At 57.1% G+C, this 20130-nt stretch overlaps 1 protein-coding gene across 1 annotated transcript in view; it reads left to right on the top strand.

Moving 5' to 3' along the window:
* Positions 1-20130, top strand: part of KCNG2 (potassium voltage-gated channel modifier subfamily G member 2) — a 68993-nt gene that overhangs the window by 22542 nt on the left and 26321 nt on the right. Inside the window, exons 2-3 of the mRNA XM_043559138.1 lie at positions 1862-1954; positions 18663-19253. Coding sequence (XP_043415073.1) covers positions 18699-19253 — 555 coding nt within the window. The 5' untranslated portion in view covers positions 1862-1954; positions 18663-18698. The remainder of the gene's footprint in view (positions 1-1861; positions 1955-18662; positions 19254-20130) is intronic.

The following is a 20130-nucleotide window of genomic DNA, read 5'->3' on the forward strand; positions in this document are numbered from 1 at the left end:
GCACCAGACCCCGTGGAGGCGTGCTGTCCCCTCTGCGGGGAAATGACGGCCACTCAGAAATCGGGCCATCAGTGCCCCCCCGCCACCCGCACACTTGCCATTGGCACCACGGCGAGGCAACTTCACAACCGTGCACACGGCTTCTCACGGAAAGTTGAATTATGTGCGCTACGTTCTGTTTCAGGGGCAGAGCAGTGATTAATCGCTTGTTTTATAAAATTGATTTGAAAAGAAATTACCAATTAAGAGTTGTCGTGATTGAAAAGTAAAATTAAATCATCTGGGAAATTTGCTCCCTTCCTGTTGGGGTCAGCGAGATTTGCCGTTTGTGCCTGCTGTCACTGGGGTGGGGAGGGGGGCCCGCTTTGGTCTCCGCTGGTCCTTGATGGGGACGCGACAGAGGCCTGAGGACCAGCCTGGGGACCCCTCACTGAGGGCTCGGCAGAGACTCCCCGGGGTCGTGCAGCCAGAGTGGAGCCTGGCAGCTTGTCCGAAACAGACCCTGTGCCCTCGGATTGCAGCCCCCACCCCGGCCTGTCCGGTGCCGGGGGTGCCGGTGGGCAGAGGGCGGGAACAGGGAAACTACCGGAACCCATGGGAAGTTCAAACCGAGCTCCCGTTTTTTCCCCTGCTATTTCGGTGGCTTTGTCCCGCAAGCCAGGGCCAGGCCGCACCGGGGCCGTGGCGTCCGGATGGAGCGGGGGCTCGGGCCGGGACAGGGCAGGGGACTCAGTGGCTGAGGGTAGCAGCTCTCACACGTCTCCGCGGCCTTCAAGGAGCTGGGTTTTCACGTGGGTCGTGTGTAGCACCACCGCCAGGCTAGAAACCGACGGGCAGAAGCGCCCTGAGGGCCGTGCCCTGGACGGGCCAAGGTTCCAGCCCCTGCCCGGATGAGGGGCTGCACAGGTTCTCACCGCGGGTGAGAGGTGCTCAGGGAGGACCTGGGAAATGCTAAGAGTGTCAGCCACTCTCTCCAGGACTGCGTTTCCTGCAAGCTGCGGGCCCGGAAAGCACCGGCGAGCAGATGGGCGACTCCCCTGCCCACCCGTCCGCTGCCCGCTGCTCACAGCGCTCGCTTGGAGTGTGGTGGGCGGAGGGAAGTCTCTCTTCTCTGGACTCCACAAGCAAAAATACTTCCATAAATAGCTGCTTCAGAGGAAAAATGAAGTTGACGGTACATTTGCATACAAGTGTGCTAATTATAATCCTCTTACCTATACACTGAAACAGATTTAGCAGTTACAATTGGACTGGAGCAGCCCGTCTTCTCAAAAATAGGCACCAGGCAGAGAGGGGTGTGTTAGGCACATACGAGGGCGTGTGTGTCTGTCTTTGCAGACTAATGGGACCGCGGGTGGGGGGGCCCAGGCTGCCCCTCACGGGTCTCGTGGGGCCCCGCGGTATGGCTGACCCGGAGGGGACGTGGTGCACACCTGGGGTCGGCTGGACCGGGGACACCGAGGCAGGGGGAGCAGGCGCCCCGGTTACAGCGACTTGTGTTCCAGCAGCTTCATCGATGCAGGGGCGGCTGGTTCTCGGGGGGAGGGAAGGAGACGCTCTGGGCGCGTAGGATGTGGCGAGCACTGGCGGTGCCCAGACGTCCGGGAGGAGGTCAGAAGCCACCAGGTGCAGAGAGGTGAGGAGCCAGGACCCGGCTTCTCTGTCCTAACCGCACGCCGGTCCATATGACCTTGGGTGGAACGCACAGGGCCGGGGGGGCCCAGGCCGAGCCACGATTATGTGTGTGCTGATGTAGATTATATCCGAGGAGATGGGTTGTGGTCACATTCTCTGACAAGTTCATGACCCAACCACGGTCAAGAAGCCGTGCCCTAAAGGGGGATTTGACGTGTCGTTTCAGGGACCTGAGAAGCACTGGCAGGGGTCTGATGAGATGGCAGCATTCGCAAAGGGCCGCCTGGGATGAGCCCCCGCACGGGGAAGCCGACAGGAGGTAAGAAGCGTGCCTGTCCCCAGCGTCCCTCTCCCGAGAAAACTGGGAGGCTGATCTTTTCGGTGAAACCATCTCATTTAAAGAACCTTACCATACGATGCCACAAACGCACTGATTTCCTCAGAGGTTAGGTGAGGCATAGGAAGGAGCCAGCCCATGACCTGTGTCCTGAGCTAGGCCACTTTGCACACCTGTCCCCTCAGGATGGCTCCCCGGAGCCCAGGGCTACTCGGGAAGGCCGGCAGGAGGCGGTCAAGGGTGCCAGCTTGAGTTTTAACTGCAGAGCGGGATGGACTGGGATCCCCCAGAGAGCCTGTGTCCGCTGTCCCCCAGCCCCATCCTTTGTCCTATGAGTCCCCAAGGCTCCAGCCTCCCCCATCCCCCACAGGACTGTTTATTCTTCCAGCCCCTCCCAAGATCCCAGACTGAAGGCTTGAAGGGGATTTGGGGTGCTCACCACCCGGAGAAGGGATGATGTCATAGCTCACAACCAGCTCCGTGCCAACCTGCCTCACCTGCCCCCCGGGGGTCCCTCACCTACACCCCTCCCTCACCTGCCCCCGGGGTCCCTCACCTACACCCCCAGGGTCCCTCACCTGTCCCCCGAGGTCCCTCACCTACACCCCCCTCCCTCACCTGCGCCCCAGGGTCCCTCACCTACACCCCCAGGGTCCCTCACCTGTCCCCCGGGGTCCCTCACCTACACTCCCTCCCTCACCTACACCCCCTCCCTCACCTGCGCCCCAGGTTCCCTCACCTGTCCCCCAGGGTCCCTCACCTACACCCCCAGGGTCCCTCACCTATCCCCCGGGGTCCCTCACCTACACTCCCTCCCTCACCTGCGCCCCCAGGGTCCCTCACCTGCCCCCCAGGGGGTCCCTCACCTACACCCCCTCCCTCCCCGCCCCCCCCAAGGTCCCGCACCTGCCCCCCCAGGGGGTCCCTCACCTACACCCCCCCTCACCTGCACTGCCTGCCCCCCAGGCTCTCCTCACAAGCTTGAGCCCCTCCCCTCTTCAGTCTTTGCTGCTACTTTCTTCCTCCCCAGTCTGCTATTTTCCAAAACACCACGGCTCCCTTGCCATCCACTCTTACCTGGCGTTGACAGACCTTAAATCTGGAGGAGAGGTAGAGAGTTTCATTCGATCCTGGGTTTACCACCTGGACCCTGAGGGATCCGGGTGACGGGCCCCAGATACACAGCCGTCGCAGCCAGGACGCGTCTCCCAGCCCTGTCCTCTGACTCATCCCCCGGCTTCCCCGCCTGGGCGGCGAGAGTCCTGCTGGGCACAGCGCCCGGCTGGCAGGGAACCTCCAGCATTTGGACGTGTCGTTTCAGCGTGGTCTCAAGGGGGCATCCCTTCCCCACGGCCCCGTGGGAGGCAGGTCGTCATGAGCCGGAATATAGACTTGGGCCCCCCCTGCTGCGAGCCCGGACTCCCCCCTCCTCAGGGAAGGTGGAAGCTTCGTGTCCCTTAGAATTTGGCAGAGAGGGATACCCTGTGACTTTCCTTTGCCGTGGTGTCTCTGCGGGCCTCAGGCTCCGGGCCTAGCTCAGGTCTCTTGACGTCTCACCTGAGTCTCTTGCTGCGCCTTGATGTGACCGGTCCTGTGGCGGACGGTGTCACGTGTGATTCTGATTTAACGCCCGCATCCGCGTGGCGTTTGGGGAGTGAGAAAGCAGGACCTGAGAGAACGAAACCCAGATCTGGCTACAACAGTTTCAGAAGTGCACTTTCACCGAGACCCACGGATGGACAGAGGCCGCGCAGGTCAACGCGTGCTGCACGAATGAAAGGGACAGATCAGTGTGAATGTCTTTTCACGAGATTAACCTGTCCTGTCTGGTCAGAGACCAGTGTTGTGCGTCGACGGGTTCCCGGGAGCGGACATACGACACAGCAGACGAGCGCGCACCCCAGCTGGGTCCTTGGCCTGGGGCCACACTGTGTCCCGGACCCGGGCTCCATCCAAAGGCTGCAGGTGGCGGCTGGATCCATCAGACTGAGCGGGATCGAGAGAGAAAGGAAAACCCTCGTGACCCACAGCAGACGGTCAAGGGTATGGATGCCCAACCCAGAAAGTAACATCACGAGAATTACGTTCGGTCGGTTTGGAGTTTGTGTTTTGTTTTGTTTTGCTTTTGGCTGTTTTTCCCCAGGTTTTTTTTCACCGAGATTCAAACATACACAAAGCAGAAAGAGTAGTGTGATGGAAACCTATGTATGTGTGTGTACATACACGAAACGTGTGTGCGTTCATATAAAATGAAATAATGAACCATTCTGGAACTAGCTTACAGAAATCAAGACATTTATCCCTGAATAATTAAGTATGGATTTCCTAAAAATAAGGTCACTCTTTTCCATAGCCACAATACCACGTAACACTGAAGATTTCCCCAATTGTCCGAACACTGTCTTTTATAGATTTTTTGGATGAAATGAATCTGGTTTATAAACTTCATCGCTTGGTACGTCTCAATCGCTTTGACTCCATCAAAGAGAATCAGGCCATCCTGATTCTAGAACATTCCTCCCACTGGCTGATCCCCCACATCACTGACTCTGTGAAGAATGCGGGAGTCATTCTGCAGGAAGGCCTTTGCTCTCGTCTCTGTGTGGTGTTTCTCTATCGCCCCGTATTCTCTGGACCCTGGGGTGTGGGTCTACGTGTCTGATCGGAGTGTGTACTCGGGGCAGAGCCAGACGGCTGCCCGTGGGGCCAGTCACTCTGCACGTCGCGTCACGTTCGAGGCACGTAGTGTCAGGATGGCCGTGCTGAGTTGTGCTACCGGATTAAGGGGTGAGCCCAAACGTACTCATGGTAAAGCCACGTCCCCCTCTCGGAGGCTGGGTAGCCGGCGCAGTGCAGACGCCCGCCCTCCGATGGCGGCGAAGGTTTTTCCCCTCCTCTCTGTTTCTCTTTTATTCCTGCGTCACTACAGACTCGCGGCCTCTATTTGCTAATGTTTTACAAGGAGCTGAGTCGTTCCGTGTCTAGACTCTTGGCATCTGCGGTAGGTCCCTTCCGTGTGCCTGTTCACACCGGAGTGCCTCTCTGCTTCTGGACACAAAGCACGAGCTCCCACCCCGGACTCTGCCTGCCTCCCCTCAGGAATCGGCACTTCTGGCGAACGCGGCTCAGGTGGGAAGGACCGGTCCCTGATGGCTAAGTGCGTTGTTAGCATTTATCTGTGTGATCTTATGGGCTACGTGGGGAGTGTTCGCTCTCCTCTCCCGAACGGCTACAGCAGGAGGTTATAACGAGATCCAGAGCCCGTAACATGAAACCCAACGTTTCCAGGTTTCACCGGAAAATCAGTCATCACACCAGGAACCAGGAAGATTGCAAACCAAATGAGGGACAATCAGCAGACACCAACACCAAGATGACAGAATTAGTTGAGCAGCTGCTGTAAAAACGCTTCAACAAGTGGTTACACACATGCCTGAAGCAGACACGGAAAGAGAGTCTCAGCAAAGACGTAGAAAGTCTCAGTGAAGGAAGAGAAGACATAAAAAAGAAGGCAATGGAAACCCTAGAACAGAAAAACACGATACGTGATATGAGAAGCTTGGTGGGTGGATTCGGCCTCCAACAGGAAGGACAGAGGCGTCGTGGACGCCGAGCAGAACAACCGCATTCGCCCAACCTGAAAAGCCGCGAAGACACGGACCGAAAATAAAATGGACAGAGGCTCGGAGACTGCGGTGCCATGACCAGATCCGACGCTCATGCTGTCGGAGTCCCGGAAGGGGAGAAGAGTGGTGGGGCTGAAAGTTCCTGCAGAAATAATGACTTAAAACTCCCCCAGATCGGGGGGGCCTGGGTGGCTCGGCTGGTGGCTCAGGTCGTGGTCTCACGGTTCGTGGGCTGGAGCCCCACATCTGGCTCTGGGCTGATATCGAGGAGCCTGCTTGGGATTCTTTCTCTCTGTCTCTCAAAACAAATAAAGAAACATTTAAAAAAGAGAAGAACGAGGAAGAAAGCCACAACCTGTGGGTGGTTAACAGACTGCGGCCCCTCCCTGCCACGAGCCGTCACCAGGAGGAGGAGGAACGTGGATGACCCTCCAGAGACCGATGCCGAGCAAAGGGAGCCAGTCCTGGACGGCTTCCTAACGGCCCATCAAGACGCCCGCCACTCCGGGGTTTGACTGGAGGACAGGGAGGGGCGGGTGAGCGGAGACCAGGGGAGGGGAGGGGAGAGGGAGCTGAGTCCAGGGTAAGGGAGGGGCGGGAGGGAGGGGGCGTCAGGGGCCTCCTGCTGGTTGGAGTTCTGACCGGGTCAGTGCCCACATGACACCCTGGCCGTGAGACGGGCCTGCAAGTTTGCACGATGCCACTGCCTGGCATCACGGGGCCGCTGCAATCTTAAAAGTTTAATTTTAAAAAACCTTCGAGGCAGTTGTTTGCAGCTGTGCTGTGCAGGTAATTAGTTGCCAGATTTCCACGTGTCTTACAGGTTTGGAGATGATATGTAGTTCTAATACATCATGAATAATCGTCGATTTTTCCGTCGATGACACGGCTACAAATACATTTAATTAGCACATCTTCAGGTCTGTTCAGATACACTTTAGAGACTTTTCTAAGTTGTGTCGCTTTGACATATAGAAAATAATCCATTTCAAAACAAAATAACTGAACACATGTGGGTTTGAAAATCAGAAAGGCATTATAGGAATGATCCTAAGAGTACTAATTTTTAAGACTATGAAAATCTCCGAAGAATCATGTTTTATTTGAAATTAGTTATTTGGGGCACCTGAGCGGCTCAATGGGTCAAGCGTCCAACTTCGGCTCAGGTCATGATCTCGCGGTTCTTGGGTTCGAGTCCCGCATCGGGCTCTGTGCTGATGGGTCAGAGCCTGGAGCCTGCTTCCGATTCTGGGCCTCCCTCTCTCTCTCTGCCCCTGCCCCGCTCGTGTTCTGTTGCTCTCTGTCTCTCGAAAATCAGTCAACATTAAACAAAATGTTTTAATTACTTATTTACAGTTGGCTCTTTGTTTTTAACTGATAGGTGATCTTTACCTTAACTCATCTTTACCTTTACTTGGCGGGACAGTAAGAATTAAAGACAGAGCGGCTCCTGGCCCAGTACTAGCCTGCGAGCCGTCGCGTCACGAGGGGAGGTGCTTGGGCTTCGGCGGTCTCAGCCACCGTCCCATGGGAGCCGGCCGGCCGAAGGGCATCATGTGTCCCTGCTGTCACAGGGCCTGGTTCATGCGTCTGCTCTGGTGAACTGGGTCATCTCAGAGGTTAAGTGTTTGGACTGAGAGGCGGCGTGTGTGCCCGGGAGAGGACCAGACACGCCGGGAGGGCCGAGGGGGCCTGGGAAGGCCGGGCGCCCCTGCCCCGAGGACAGACAGCGCAGGCCGCGGTGGCAGGTGAGGAGCAGAGAGGGAGTCGGCTCCGTGAAGACACCGGAACCAAAAGTGAGGCAGGAGCAACAACCAAAGGCTTTAATTGCTGCATTAATTATCTTGCAACATCTGTAGTGTGAAAACATTTTTAGATCCTAAAGTAATGGCTTGTAAGCTGAGGCCAAACCACGCTGAGCTTCCTCCTCGCCGGGACGCCCCTGTCGGGACGCCCCCAGGCTCAGCCAGGCTGTACCATCTCTCCTTGCACGGCTGCTTCCGTGAGTCAGACGGGCTAGTTCGAACGGGGTCTCCCCTGGGCACCGCTGACATTTGGGTGAATAGCTCTTTGCCGTGGACGTCCTGTACCCCATGGAGCCCTGACCTCCACCTCTGGTGCCGGTTGTGGTGACCCACAATGTGAGCAGATGGCACCCCGCGGCCCTGGGACCACGCAGGGGGCCCCGTGGTCTGTCTTTGCTGCAGGACCGATGACCTTGTTTCCCGGGGGCCGCCCTCTGAAGCGTGTTAACCCGTAGGACAGGCACGCCTGCCGGGCGCCCCCTGGGGGAAGGCATCCCTTGTAACCAGGGGGGGGGGGCCCACAGGAGCTCTTTCGGGGCTGAGCCACTCCGGTCACAACTGCAAATGTCATGATGTCCCGGCACCTGCTGTTTATTTGTTACATCTCCCAAAAAGCCTCGGTGACACTGGGGTGACCACACCCTTCTGTTCACACACATACACATGTGGGAAACGCCAGGGACGCCCTGGGAAGTACTTACTCGACTCTGGTCCACCCTTAGCCTTGATTCAAATTCAGACTTTTTTTCCAAGCACCTACTAAGTGCAGGTGGTGTTCTGGGCATTCGAGACACAGCAGCAACACGGACACAAGCGTGCCCTCCTAGGGCCGGCCTGTGAGTGGACAGGAGCCCCCTCTTGGCTCTGAGATACGTGTCCCTCCCCGGCCGCCCACCGCCTGAGCCTGGGCACGGTCAGGGACAGGGGCCGCACGTGCAGGTGTGGAGGCCCAGGGGCAGTGACGGGCCCGGGGCACCCCAAGCCCTCCCTCGCCAGCGTGTGGTCACCCCTTCTGTGGAACAGATGATGCCAGCACACGCTCACGTCTCTGCGGCACGGCATCCGCGACGCCCGGGGCCTCAGCGGGCGACTGGAAAGCCCGCGTGTGGCCTCCCTGTGTCACCCAGGCTTCCTCACATGTGGCACCCGGGCCCCACGGCGAGGTTCCCGGGAGAGTGGGAGCCTGTCTCGAGAGACCCCAGAGCTCGGCATCCACCACGGAAGGAGCATCGCTGGACGGAGTGGCCTCCTGCTCTGTGTCCTACTCAAAAGCCGATCTGAGGTGCCGTCCCCAGAGAGGACAGCTACGGCACAAAGCTGATGAGGACAGACACCACGCTGCTCTTGGCCAAGAGGCCCTTTGCAATACACTTTCAACAACGCGTAGGCACACGTACGCGTTAACATGGGCGGAGGACTCCCGTGCCAAGACTGTCCTAAACGCTCACGTGGCCTTTGCCTTCCTCACAAGGCGGGTGCTGTCGTACTGTTATTTATTCCGGCTTATTCACGTGGGATCTGTGGCTCTAGCAAAACCAAGTGACGTCCTGAGATTGCACGGCTCTTGAGGGCAGGAGCTTGGTGTCGGCCCAGCCGCCTGGCCACCGTCATGCCCTGAGCGTGGGCTCCACCTGTCCCGTGGTGGCTGGAACGGAGGGCATTACAAGTTGCCGTGGTTGCCACCAAATCGACTGTCCACTCCCTCGGTGACATTACGTAAGGAGTAAGCTTTCTCCCTTCTCACGGGGATGAGGCCACGAGTGGTACTTCCAGTAAGGCGCCACGAATCTCCTACCGCTCAGAGAGACGCTGGTCTGAACGCTTCATTCCCTGAGGAACATCTCGTATTAACTTAATCCTCGCTCTATTTCTGCGATATTAAATCATGTCCAGGAGCCCGCGTGTTGAATCAGGACGTGTTGAATCACCCAAGAGGTTCAGACGTTAGTTAATGGAGAGGACGTGTTCCCGGATAATGTGGCACTACCCAGCAGCGTCACGGGAGGAGAATACGGAGCCCTGTTTGCAGGCTGCTGGCGTCCCTGCCTGTGCCCTGGCCACCTTGGGTCTCCCCACACCGGTGACGGTCACACACTTCACGCCCCTCAGGGCTCCCCCAGCCAGGGTGGGCTGTGGCCCGTCAGAGCCGGGTGTTCGTCTCACTGGTGAGGAGACCAGAGCTCCTCGGTGGGGCCCCAGCCGATCGCAGCAGAGCCACAGGTCAACCCCGGGCCCCTGACCCCGCTCGGTGTTCTTTCTGTGCCACAGGTGAGGACCCTGGCTCCCGCCCTAGTACAACCCTTGTGGCTTCTTCCAGGGAAATTACGTGGGCTCCGTTCGTGGGCAACCCTGCGTCGGTTCAAAGCGGTTCAACAGAAGCCTCCTGTGTCCGTGGACTGGACAGCCACACTCACACCCGCTCTTGCCACCGTTCAAGGGGCAGGTGACGTGTCGGGGCCATATGTGCTAGGAACATCTGGGGCAAGTCTGAGGCTCATTCATCCACTGGCTTGTCCCTTCAGCAAATATTTCCTGACTACCCGCTATGCTCCAGGGATGGTGTTGGGGTGTGTGATACGTCCTGGGCAAAACAGGAGAATGACAGCCATTCCCTCACGGGGCTCAGATTCTCGCAGGAGTAAAAAAAAAATAAGCGATTGGTGAAACAACGAATTACCTGCTCCTTCAGGAGGAGAAAAGTGCTACGGAGCCAGGAAAGTACTCGGCAGGCGCGCGGCTGGGGAAGGACGTGGGTGTGGGTGGTGGTGTAAACTGAGCGAGGGAGGCCCCAACAAGAGGTACAGTGTGAACAGAGGCTGTGGCTGCGGCATCTGGGCAGGTGCTCGGGGCAGGGGGACAGCCAGCACAGGGAGCCCTAGCTGGAGCGTGCCGGGAGGCGCACCGACCCCGCCAGCACCGTGTGGAGAGCAGCCTTGTCCTCGGGAACAGACCCGGAGCGTGGAGGTCGGTGGGAGGGATGGTGGGCGGGCGGGCTTCGGGAGCCCCCGCGGCTGTGGTGCTGGGCACAGGCGGCAGAGGGCGGGGGGCTGGCAAGGAAACCCGTCGGGGCGGCTACCAGCAGTCCTGGCAGGAGGGGGTGGTGGCTCAGAGCCGTGCGGTGGCCGTCCACACCAGTCAGGAAATCCCCCCGGGGTCAGGCCCGTGGTGTCAGCGGCCCGCCGCCATGACCAGGCTGGACGGTTCTCGCGGAAGCTGGCGCGGCTGGGACCACGGGACGGCTGGGAGGCTGCCGCCAGCGCTGCCCGGGCCAGCGAGGAGGTCGGGGTGCGTTGCCTGCTGGGCGCCGACGCGGCCTCCTTCCCGCGGGCCGACGCCACTCAAGGGGAAGCTGGCCTGTCCTCGCCGTGAGCCTCCTGGCGCACGGGGGTCTGGGCCCTCTTCATCCAGTGCGCGGCCTTGCGGGTCCAGGCCTATAAAGTGCCGTAAGGGCAGGAGCACAGACCTCATTCCCCTGAATCTGAGCTGGACGCAAGTGCGTGAGCTTCAAGGCCAGCTTCGATGTCCGCTTCTGCAGCCGGCCTTGGGAGTGTGTGTGCGTTACAGACGTGGGCTGGGGGCCCCGTGTCACAACCACAGAACACGGCTTCAGGCGTCAGGCACTGTGTGGTGAAGCGCGCCAGGCCAGGCACCTCCTGAGTGCGGCCACTGAGCGTCCACACCAGCTCCCGAGTTCTTGGGATCGTCTTGGAGCACGGCCCCCATCGTCCCATGGCCCCCAGCAGGCTAGCTGGGAGCTCTTTCCTGTTTGTTTTCTGTGAGCTTTCCTAAGTATGCTTGGATTTTAAAGCGAGGAAGCAAAGGCCTTCTTACACGTTCCACAACACACATAAAACGTCCAGAAAATGCTGTCGAGTCTCAAAACTATAGTCTTCTCAAATTTTGAGGAGGAGTCAAAGAATACCAGTGGGAGACTTGGGGGTGAACAGGCCTTCCGGCACCAGAAGGGGCCCAGGAGGCGTCCAGGAGCCCACGCACCCTGAGGGTCCCACCCTGAGGAGGCAGAGCGGGACACGGGGCCCGGCTTCACTGCTGTCCGGGCCGCCGTCAGGACGCGGACGGTGCCCAGCCACCAGCGGCGTGCCAGCCGCTGCCAGCAGTAAACGCCACAGAGATGCCAAGTCACAAAGCACGGGTAAAAAACGTGGACGTCCTTCCATCCGGAGGACGCCACGAGGCAGCACAGCTCGGCCTGCAGACCCGGCCCCGCTCGGCGTGGCCTTTGTTCACAGCTCTGTGGGCCCCCGCTGACCGCCGAAAGAGCAGGCGGCTAAGCAAACACCACCACATGTCAGTTGATCCGGCAGAAAGGTGAAGGCAGACAGGTTAGCAGGACCCTTTACTGATGAATCAGCAGGGCAAGGTGAGTGTGGGGGTGGCCAGCGGCCAGTGCAGACCAGGACCAGAGCCCCAGCTCTGTCACTCCACAGTGAGGACACTACTCAGCCTCCGTGATACTCGGTTTGCAACCTACAAGACGCAGCCGACAGAACCTGCCTCTTGGGGTCCCGGTGCACAGAAATGACACGGTATTCACAGAAGTCTTCCCACCTCGCAAGCCCTTAGATGGTCCCCCGAGCAGCTGGCGCTGCCCTTGGACCGTGCCCACCCCCAGCTCCTGATGTCTGCCCTGCTCCCGAGGGTGAGAAGTGCCTCCCTGGTCCGGCTTCCTCTCCCTCCTCCGCCCCGTGCTTCTCCTCTGGGCCTGGGTTCTGTTGCTTTCGCCAGTAAACGAGTTCGGGATTCTCCAGGGGCCGCATCCCCTCTGCACAAGCTACCAAGCCGGCCGTCTCGAGATCGGGTGGGAAACAGACCGCCAGGGCATGAACTCCAGCTGATGCACCAGCCTCTCCCAGGGGACCCTCCGCAGGGCACCAAGAGCTTTGCCCGGGTCCCTTCTGCTCCCCTGGGGCGGGGTAACATCCCTCTCAGTTGACTCTGTTGTCCCTGGTCATTGTTAACAGCACCCTTGCCTTCTGAAGAGTGCCCCAGTTTGGAGGATAGGCTACGTGGCACAGGGGAGGAAGGTAATGGGCAGAAGTTGGCACTGCGAGGTTCGCAGAAACAGTATCATAAACAGCAGCAGCTCCTATAAAAGACCCAGTAAACCAGCCAAGGTAATGGCATTAAATCCCCTTTCTTTCTACAAAAAGCAGAAGGTTCCATTCTTTTTTTTTAATTTACATTCAAGTTAGTTAGCATAGAGTGCAACCATGATTTCAGAAGTAGATTCCTTAATGCCCCTCCCCCATTTGGCCCATCCCCCCTCCCACAACCCCTCCAGTAACCCTCTGTTTGTTTTCCATATTTAAGAGTCTCTTCTGTTTTGTCCCCCACCCTGTTTTTATATCGTTTTTGCTTCCCTTCCCTTCTGTTCATCTGTTTTATATCTTAAAGTTCTCATATGAGTGAAGTCATATGATATTTGTCTTTCTCTGACTGACTAATTTTGCTTAGCATAATACCCTCTAGTTCCATCCACATCGTTGCAAATGGCAAAATTTCATTCTTTTTGATTGTCGGGTAATATTACATTGTGTGTGTGTGTGTGTGTGTGTGTGTGTAGCATCTTCTTTATCCATTCATCCAGCGATGGCTACTTGGGCTCTTTCCATACTTTGGCTATTGTCGATAGTGCTGCTATAAACATTGGGGTACATGTGTCCCTTCGAAACAGCACTCTTGTATCCTTGGATAAATGCCTAGTAGTGCAATTGCTGGATCGTAGGGTAGTTCTATTTTTAGAACCTCCATACTGTTCTCCAGGGCGGCTGCACCAGTTTGCATTCCCACCAGCAGTGCAAGACGGTTCCCCTTTCTCTGCATCCTTGCCAACGTCTGTTGTTTCCTGAGTTGTTAATGTTAGCCATTCGGACAGGTGTGAGGTGGTATCTCATGGTGGTTTTGACTTGTATTTCCCTGATGATGAGTGACGTTGAGCATTTTTTCATGTGTCAGTTGGCCAAATGGTTGTCTTCTTTGGAGAGTGTCTATTCATGTCTTTTGCCCATTTCTTCACTGGATTATTTGTTTTTTGCGTGTTGAATTTGATAAGTTCTTTATAGATTTTGGATACTAACCCTTTATCTGATACGTCATTTGCAAATATCTTCTCCCATTCTGTCGGTTGCCTTTTAGTTTTGCTGATTGTTTCCTTCGCTGTGCAGAAGCTTTTTATTTTGATGAGGTCCCGATAGTTCATTTTTGCTTTTGTTTCCCTTGCCTCTAGAGACGTGTTGAGTAAGAAGTTGCCTGTAGCCAAGATCAAGGAGGTTTTTGGCTGCTTTCTCCTCGAGGATTTCGATGGCTTCCTGTCTTACGTTTTGGTCTTTCATCCATTTTGAGGTTATATTTGTGTTTGGTGTAAGAAAGTGGTCCAGGCTCATTTTTCTGCAGGTTGCTCATTTTCTGCAGGTTGCTGTCCAGTTTTCCCAGCACCACTTGCTGAAGAGACAGACTGTCTTTATTCCATTGGATATTCTTTCCTGCTTTGTCAAAGATTCGTTGGCCATACGTTTGTGGGTCCATTTCTGGGTTCTCTATTCTGTTCCATTGATCTGAGTGTCTGTTCTTGTGCCAGTTCCGTACCGTCTTGATGATTACAGCTTTGTAATACAGCTTGAAGTCCAGGATTGTGATGCCTCCTTCTTTGGTTTTCTTTGTCAAGATTGCTTTGGCTATCCGAGGTCTTTTCTGGTTCCATACAAATTTTAGGATTATTTGTTCTAGCTCTGTGAAGAATGCTGGTATTACTTTGATAGGGATTGCATTGAATATGTAGATTCCTTCAGGTGGAATTGACATTTTAACAATATTTGTTCTTCCTCTCCAGGAGCATGGAATATTTTTCCTTTTTTTGTGTGTCTTCTTCAATTTCTTTCATAAGCTTTCTATAGTTTTCAGTGTATAGATTTTTCATCTCTTTGGTTAGATTTATTCCTAGGTATTTTATGGTTTTTGGTGCAATTTTAAATGGGACCGATTCCTTGATTTCTCTTTCTGTTGCTTCATTGTTGGTGTATAGGAATGCAACCGATTTCTGTGCATTGATTTTATATCCTTCAACTTTGCTGAATTCATGAATCAGTTCTAGCAGTTTTTGGTGGAATCTTTTGGGTTTTCCATATAGAGTATCATGTCATCTGTGTAGAGTGAAAGTTTGACTTCCTCCTGGCCGATTTGGATGCCTTTTATTTCTTTGTGTTGTCTGACTGCTGAGGCTAAGATTTCCAATACTGTGTTGAATAACAGTGGCGAGAGTGGACATCCCTGTCTTGTTTCTGACCTTAGGGGGAAAGCTCTCAGTTTTTCCCCATTGAGGATGATATTAGCATTGGGTCTAGAAGGTTCCATTCTTGAATCAAAGAGTGTGACACAGAGGACGCTCTGAATAATCATTAGTTAGAGGGACAGATGCATGCTTGAACGAAACCACTGATAACGTTGTCTTTTAGACCATTTTCCCTGCATGTTCCTGTTTCTTTAAAGTTCCAGCAACTGTGCACTCCAAACCCAGAGCTGGCCTCACACTTCCCAGATGTCTGAGCTCAGTTTTTCCGGGGCAGACCCTAGGGCAGGGGTGCAGAAGCAGGCAGCTTACTCAGGAAGCAACCCCAGGAATGCCAGTCTGGGAGTCAGGAGTGACCAGGAAGGGAATGCAGAGCAGGTCAGCCTGAGAGGCCCCTCCCAGGACCAGAGGGCTCCAGAGGTCTCTCACCCCGGCTTCTCAGTCCTGGCAAGAGCTGTCCCTGGGGACACTGAATCTCAAGTATCCCTGGTCTGTGCGGGGCAGGCAGGGCAGGCCTGGTAGCCAGAGAAGCCCAGGCAAAGAGACACAGGTGCTGCAGCTGGGTGTTCACCCAGTGTGCCCACAGGCCCCGGGGGAAGGGGAGCTAGGGGGACGTGTGGCCCAAGGAGATTTGGGGGCTAAGGGACATGGGTCCAGGGGGACGTGGGGCCCAGGGGGACTTGACCAGGAAGACATGGGAACCAGGGAGACTGGAGCCAGGGGACATGGAACCAGAGGATGTGGGTCTAGGGAGATTGTGGACGGGGAGGAACATGGGTTCAGGGGAATGTGCAGCTCAGGGAGACTTGGGGGCCAAGGGGCCTGAAGCCAGGGGATGTGGGGCCCAGGGAGACTCGATTTCTTGTTCAGGTCCTCCTGGTCTCTTTGAAGATGTCCTTTTTCTCTGGTGTTTTAATTCCTTTTTCCACATCTTTACATATCTTTTAAAATTGTGTTATCTAAAGTTCCCAGGAGCCCAATTTTCTTCTTCGTGTGGCTCATGTGGGTTATTGCCCTGGGTGTTTTATAATTTTGTTTTGTAAATTCATCTTAGTTGGGGCTTCATCTGTGGGAATCCCGGAGACTGGAGGTGAGAGTTTGTCCCTCTAGACCAGTGGCTCTGTTGACACTGGGGCTGGTTTCCAGCTCTTGGTTCTGGTGGTGTCCTGCGCATTGGAGGGCTTAGCGGCACCCACGGTCCCTGCCTACCGTTGTCGGTCACACTCGGTCACAACAATGAAAAATGTCTCCAGGCCTTGCCACATGCCCCCTGGGGCAGGCTGTGAGCGACTGCTCTAGACCAGTGTGTGGGTCTAACACAGGCTGCAGGGGGGTGACTTCCTGGGACTGCCCACCGTGAGGGGTCATTTCCTGGCTTTGAGTTTCACAAACCAAAATTCCAACCTCAAAACCATTGTGCAGGTGGACTTTTTTTTTTCTAATTTACATCCAAGTTCGTTAACATAATGGTGTCAGGAATAGGAGTTAGTAATTCAGCACTCACACACAACCCCCAGTGCTCATCCCAACACGTGCCCTCCTTAACGCCCGTCACCCATCTAGCCCATCCCCCTGCCACCTCCCTCCGTCAACCCTCAGTCTGTTCTCTGTATTTAAGAGTCTGCTATGGTTTGCCTCCCTCTCTGTTTTTATCTTATTTTCCTTCCCTTCCCCTAGGTTCATCTGTTCGATTTCTTAAATTCCACATATGAGTGAAAACACACGATATTTGTCTTTCTCTGACTGACTTATTTTGCTTAGCATAACACCCTCCAGTTCCATCCGCGTTGTTGCAAATGGCAAGATGTCATTCTTTTTGATTTCCGAGTGATATTCCATTATATATATATTTACCGCACCTCCTTTATCCATTCGTCGGTCGATGGACATTTGGGCTCTTTCCCTACTTCGGCTACTGCCGATAGCACTGCACGTGCCCCTTCGACTGAGCCTTTTTTTACCTCTTGGATAAAGAGTAGTGCAATTGCTGGGTCAGAGGGTAGCTTTATTTTTAACTTTTTAAGGACCCTCCGTCCAGTTTTCCAGGGCGGCTGCACCAGTTTGCGTCCCCAGCAGGTGGGCTTTTAGGTCCATGCTGTCTTTTTTCTCCTAGAGCCAGGCAGAGAACTCTCACGACCTTCCTCTACTGGGAGCTGCGTGTTTCCCAGTTTTTCTCTTCCCTGAAGACGTAGCCCAACCGAGGCCCGGTCAGTTCACGCCCTCAGCTGTCCTAACGGCCGAACCCACTTACCAGAGGTGGGCGCGTCTGACAAGCCCACACCCTTGACAACAGAGTGCTCAGACCTCCGCATTACACGCTGCACGTTGGGAACAGGGTGTGTGTGTGCAGGCTGCTTGGAAGTGACTGTGCAGCCTCTTAGGTCAACAGGAAGTTGACTTAAACCACTTTCAGACTCACATATGATTTATGATTGTATTGCTTTTTTTTCTTTTTTTGAAGACGAGAGAGAGAGGGAGCACGTGCACAAATTGGGGGAGGGGCAGAGGGAGAGAGAGAAGCCCAAGGAGGCTCCACACCCAGCTGGAACCCACCTGGGGGCTACGTCTCTCCACTGTGAGGTCATCACCTGAGCCAAAATCCAGAGCCGGACCTTAACCGACTGAGCCAACCAGGAGCCCTATAGTTATATTTCTAAGTGTATATTCGGGGGAAGAAAACTGTTTACAGGAGTTCCAGGTTCTGGCCCTCTTACTGATTATCCATTTGCCTAAGAGACTTCGGAGCACACATTTGATTTAGCCACAAATGGAATCCTCCCTCCTGTTCCGCAAATTTCCTGTGTGACTGACTGCAGGGAGCCTGGAAAGGGGGAGGGATCAAGGCCACGTGCAGCCCAAGCAGGCTTTCCAGCATGTGTGTTATAGAAGCCGGGTTATCCTGGCCCTCGTGGTGAAGCCGGACTTGTATTCCAGGCAGAAACTGTCGTCCCACCTGCGACATCAGCAGCCCCAGGAGAGGGCGTGTGGGCTTCGCCCCCTGGGGCTCTTGATCCACACAAAGGCTCACCTCTGCCTTAGCTCACAGACTCGGGGCGCGGCACCTCCTGAGCCTGTCCCGGAACTGCAACCAGCCGGCCTCTGTGGCTCCAGGGACTGGACAGAGTCTCCCAGAAGGGCCACGGGCCACCCCCACGAGGCTTCCCGGGCACAGTGCTGCCGCCGCTGAGTCCCCGCAGTTTCAAGTGCGTGTGTTCAGATGTCCCGTTGCCTCATTAAGAAGTTCAGTCTGTGAGCCCTGGAGTTGGTGTGAGTTGGAACCCTCAGAGCCCGAGCCCCTCGGGGTCTCCGATTTGAGGAAGCAGCTGGGAAATCGTGGCACCCAGTGTCCACCACCCAAACACTGGATTTTAAGTAACCCAGGTCTGTCTCTTCCAGCACAACTTCTTCCACATTTCCCCCAACTTGCTGCCCACTCAGCTGCCTCTGGGAAGCCCTCCCGGCTGCCCCGGACCTCGCTGGTGCCCTCCAGAGCACCCCCACCCACCCCGTTTCTCACACAGAGCTCACCTTGCAGTTGGGGGTGCCGGGCTGTCCCTACCCCAAACTGTGACTCCAAGGAGCCATGTCCTTGGTGCCGCGAGGCTACTCCCCAGGTGTTCGTGATCTCCGGAATGCACGCACAGGTACCCACAAGATTCAGTTCTGGTCACCCTCTGTCACATCCAGCACCCAGCTTGGCTTTCCAGAGTCCACCTACGCCCTGTTCCACAGGTGGTCCTCCTCCCTCGACCTCGTTTGAGGATCGGGTGAGCCCGGCCTGGATCCCCTGGGGGCGGGGCACCTCCGGGGCGGCCGCCCTTGGTGCCGGTCACCAGGACACGCAGCGGGTCTGCTCCGCGGGCCCCCCGCGGACGGACGTGGGGGCAGCAGGGCCCCTTCCCGGGCGGGGTCCCCCCCGCCCGGCGCCGCCTGACGCCTCCTTTCCTTCGCAGGCGCTGCGTCCTGAGCGCGGCCGGGCGCCCGGGGCCATGGCGCTGCGCCCCGAGCCCGCGGGCGGCCGGCGCGTCGTCACCATCAACGTGGGCGGCTGCAGGGTGCGCCTGGCCTGGGCGGCGCTGGCGCGCTGTCCCCTCGCGCGCCTCGAGCGCCTGCGGGCCTGCCGCGGCCGCGACGAGCTGCTGCGCGTGTGCGACGACTACGACGCGGGCCGCGACGAGTTCTTCTTCGACCGCAGCCCGTGCGCCTTCCGCGCCATCGTGGCGCTGCTGCGCGCCGGGAAGCTGCGGCTGCTGCGCGGCCCGTGCGCGCTGGCCTTCCGCGACGAGCTGGCCTACTGGGGCATCGACGAGGCGCGCCTGGAGCGCTGCTGCCTGCGCCGCCTGCGCCGCCGCGAGGAGGAGGCGGCCCAGGCGCGCGCGGGGCCGCCGGGGAGCCCCGGCCGCCGCCTTCGGGACCTGCTGGACGACCCGCGCCCGGGGCCGGCCGGCAAGCTCTTCGCCTGCGTGTCCGTCGCCTTCGTGGCCGCCACGGCCGTCGGCCTGTGCCTGAGCACCATGCCGGACATCCGCGCGGAGGAGGAGCGGGTGAGCGCGGGCGGGGGCGCGGGGGGCGGCCTGGGGAGGGGGGGGACCCCGTGGCGGTGGTGGCGGCGGCGGGGGAGGTTGGGGCCAGCCGGGGTGGGGGAGGGGGCTGGAGGCAGCCGGGCCAAGGGAGAGCCAGCCGAGCCATGGTCCGTGACACGCCTCCCCCGCTGGGTGGTTGGCGCCTGCAGGTGCCAGACGCCCCCCTGCTCCGGTTAAGGGCACCCCGAGTGGGCCTTCTCCAGGAGGCCCCCACATCGGACCGGCTGCCGTGCCCTGACTGACTAGACAGTTTCGAAAACCCAGTGAGAGGCCTCTCTCTGGTCAGCAGGCCTTCCCTGAACCTCTCCAACAGTCGGGCCTTCAAAGCCTGGACAACTTGGAGCTAAAACGTTGTGTCCTGAAGGTCTAGGGAGTTGTGTGCTCTGATCCCAAGTCCCGTCATCTCGAAGCAAGGGGACGTGACCGCCACATTCTTGCGGGTCACGGGAGCCAGGGACGGGCGTCTGCTGAGGCAGACCCAGTCTGCCGGTCTGTTGAGGTGCTGGGGGCTGTCTCCCAGCAAATGGTAGACTTCCCGCCCCTCTTTGGTCTGTGACAATGTCAGCACCCAGCTCGTGTGGCCAGAAATGTTGCTTCCGGGTTAGGATGTCGCCACGCTCACCAGCGTTTGTGCACTGAGTGCACCGTGAAGGTTCAGGGAACGTTCGGGGAAAGCCTGGAGTGTGCTGTCTGGGGCGAGAGGGATGGAAGGCGAGAGGACACCGCAGTGTTTGCAGGACAGAGCCCAGCGCGGCCTTTCCTCCTGGGGGGTGGGGATGACCCCTCAGCAGTCCCCCTGCCCCGCCCTCCAGGCGCGGCACAGAGGCTCTGACCGAAC

This window comes from Prionailurus bengalensis, chromosome D3 (assembly GCF_016509475.1).
Source record: "Prionailurus bengalensis isolate Pbe53 chromosome D3, Fcat_Pben_1.1_paternal_pri, whole genome shotgun sequence".
Taxonomy (NCBI): domain Eukaryota; kingdom Metazoa; phylum Chordata; class Mammalia; order Carnivora; family Felidae; genus Prionailurus; species Prionailurus bengalensis.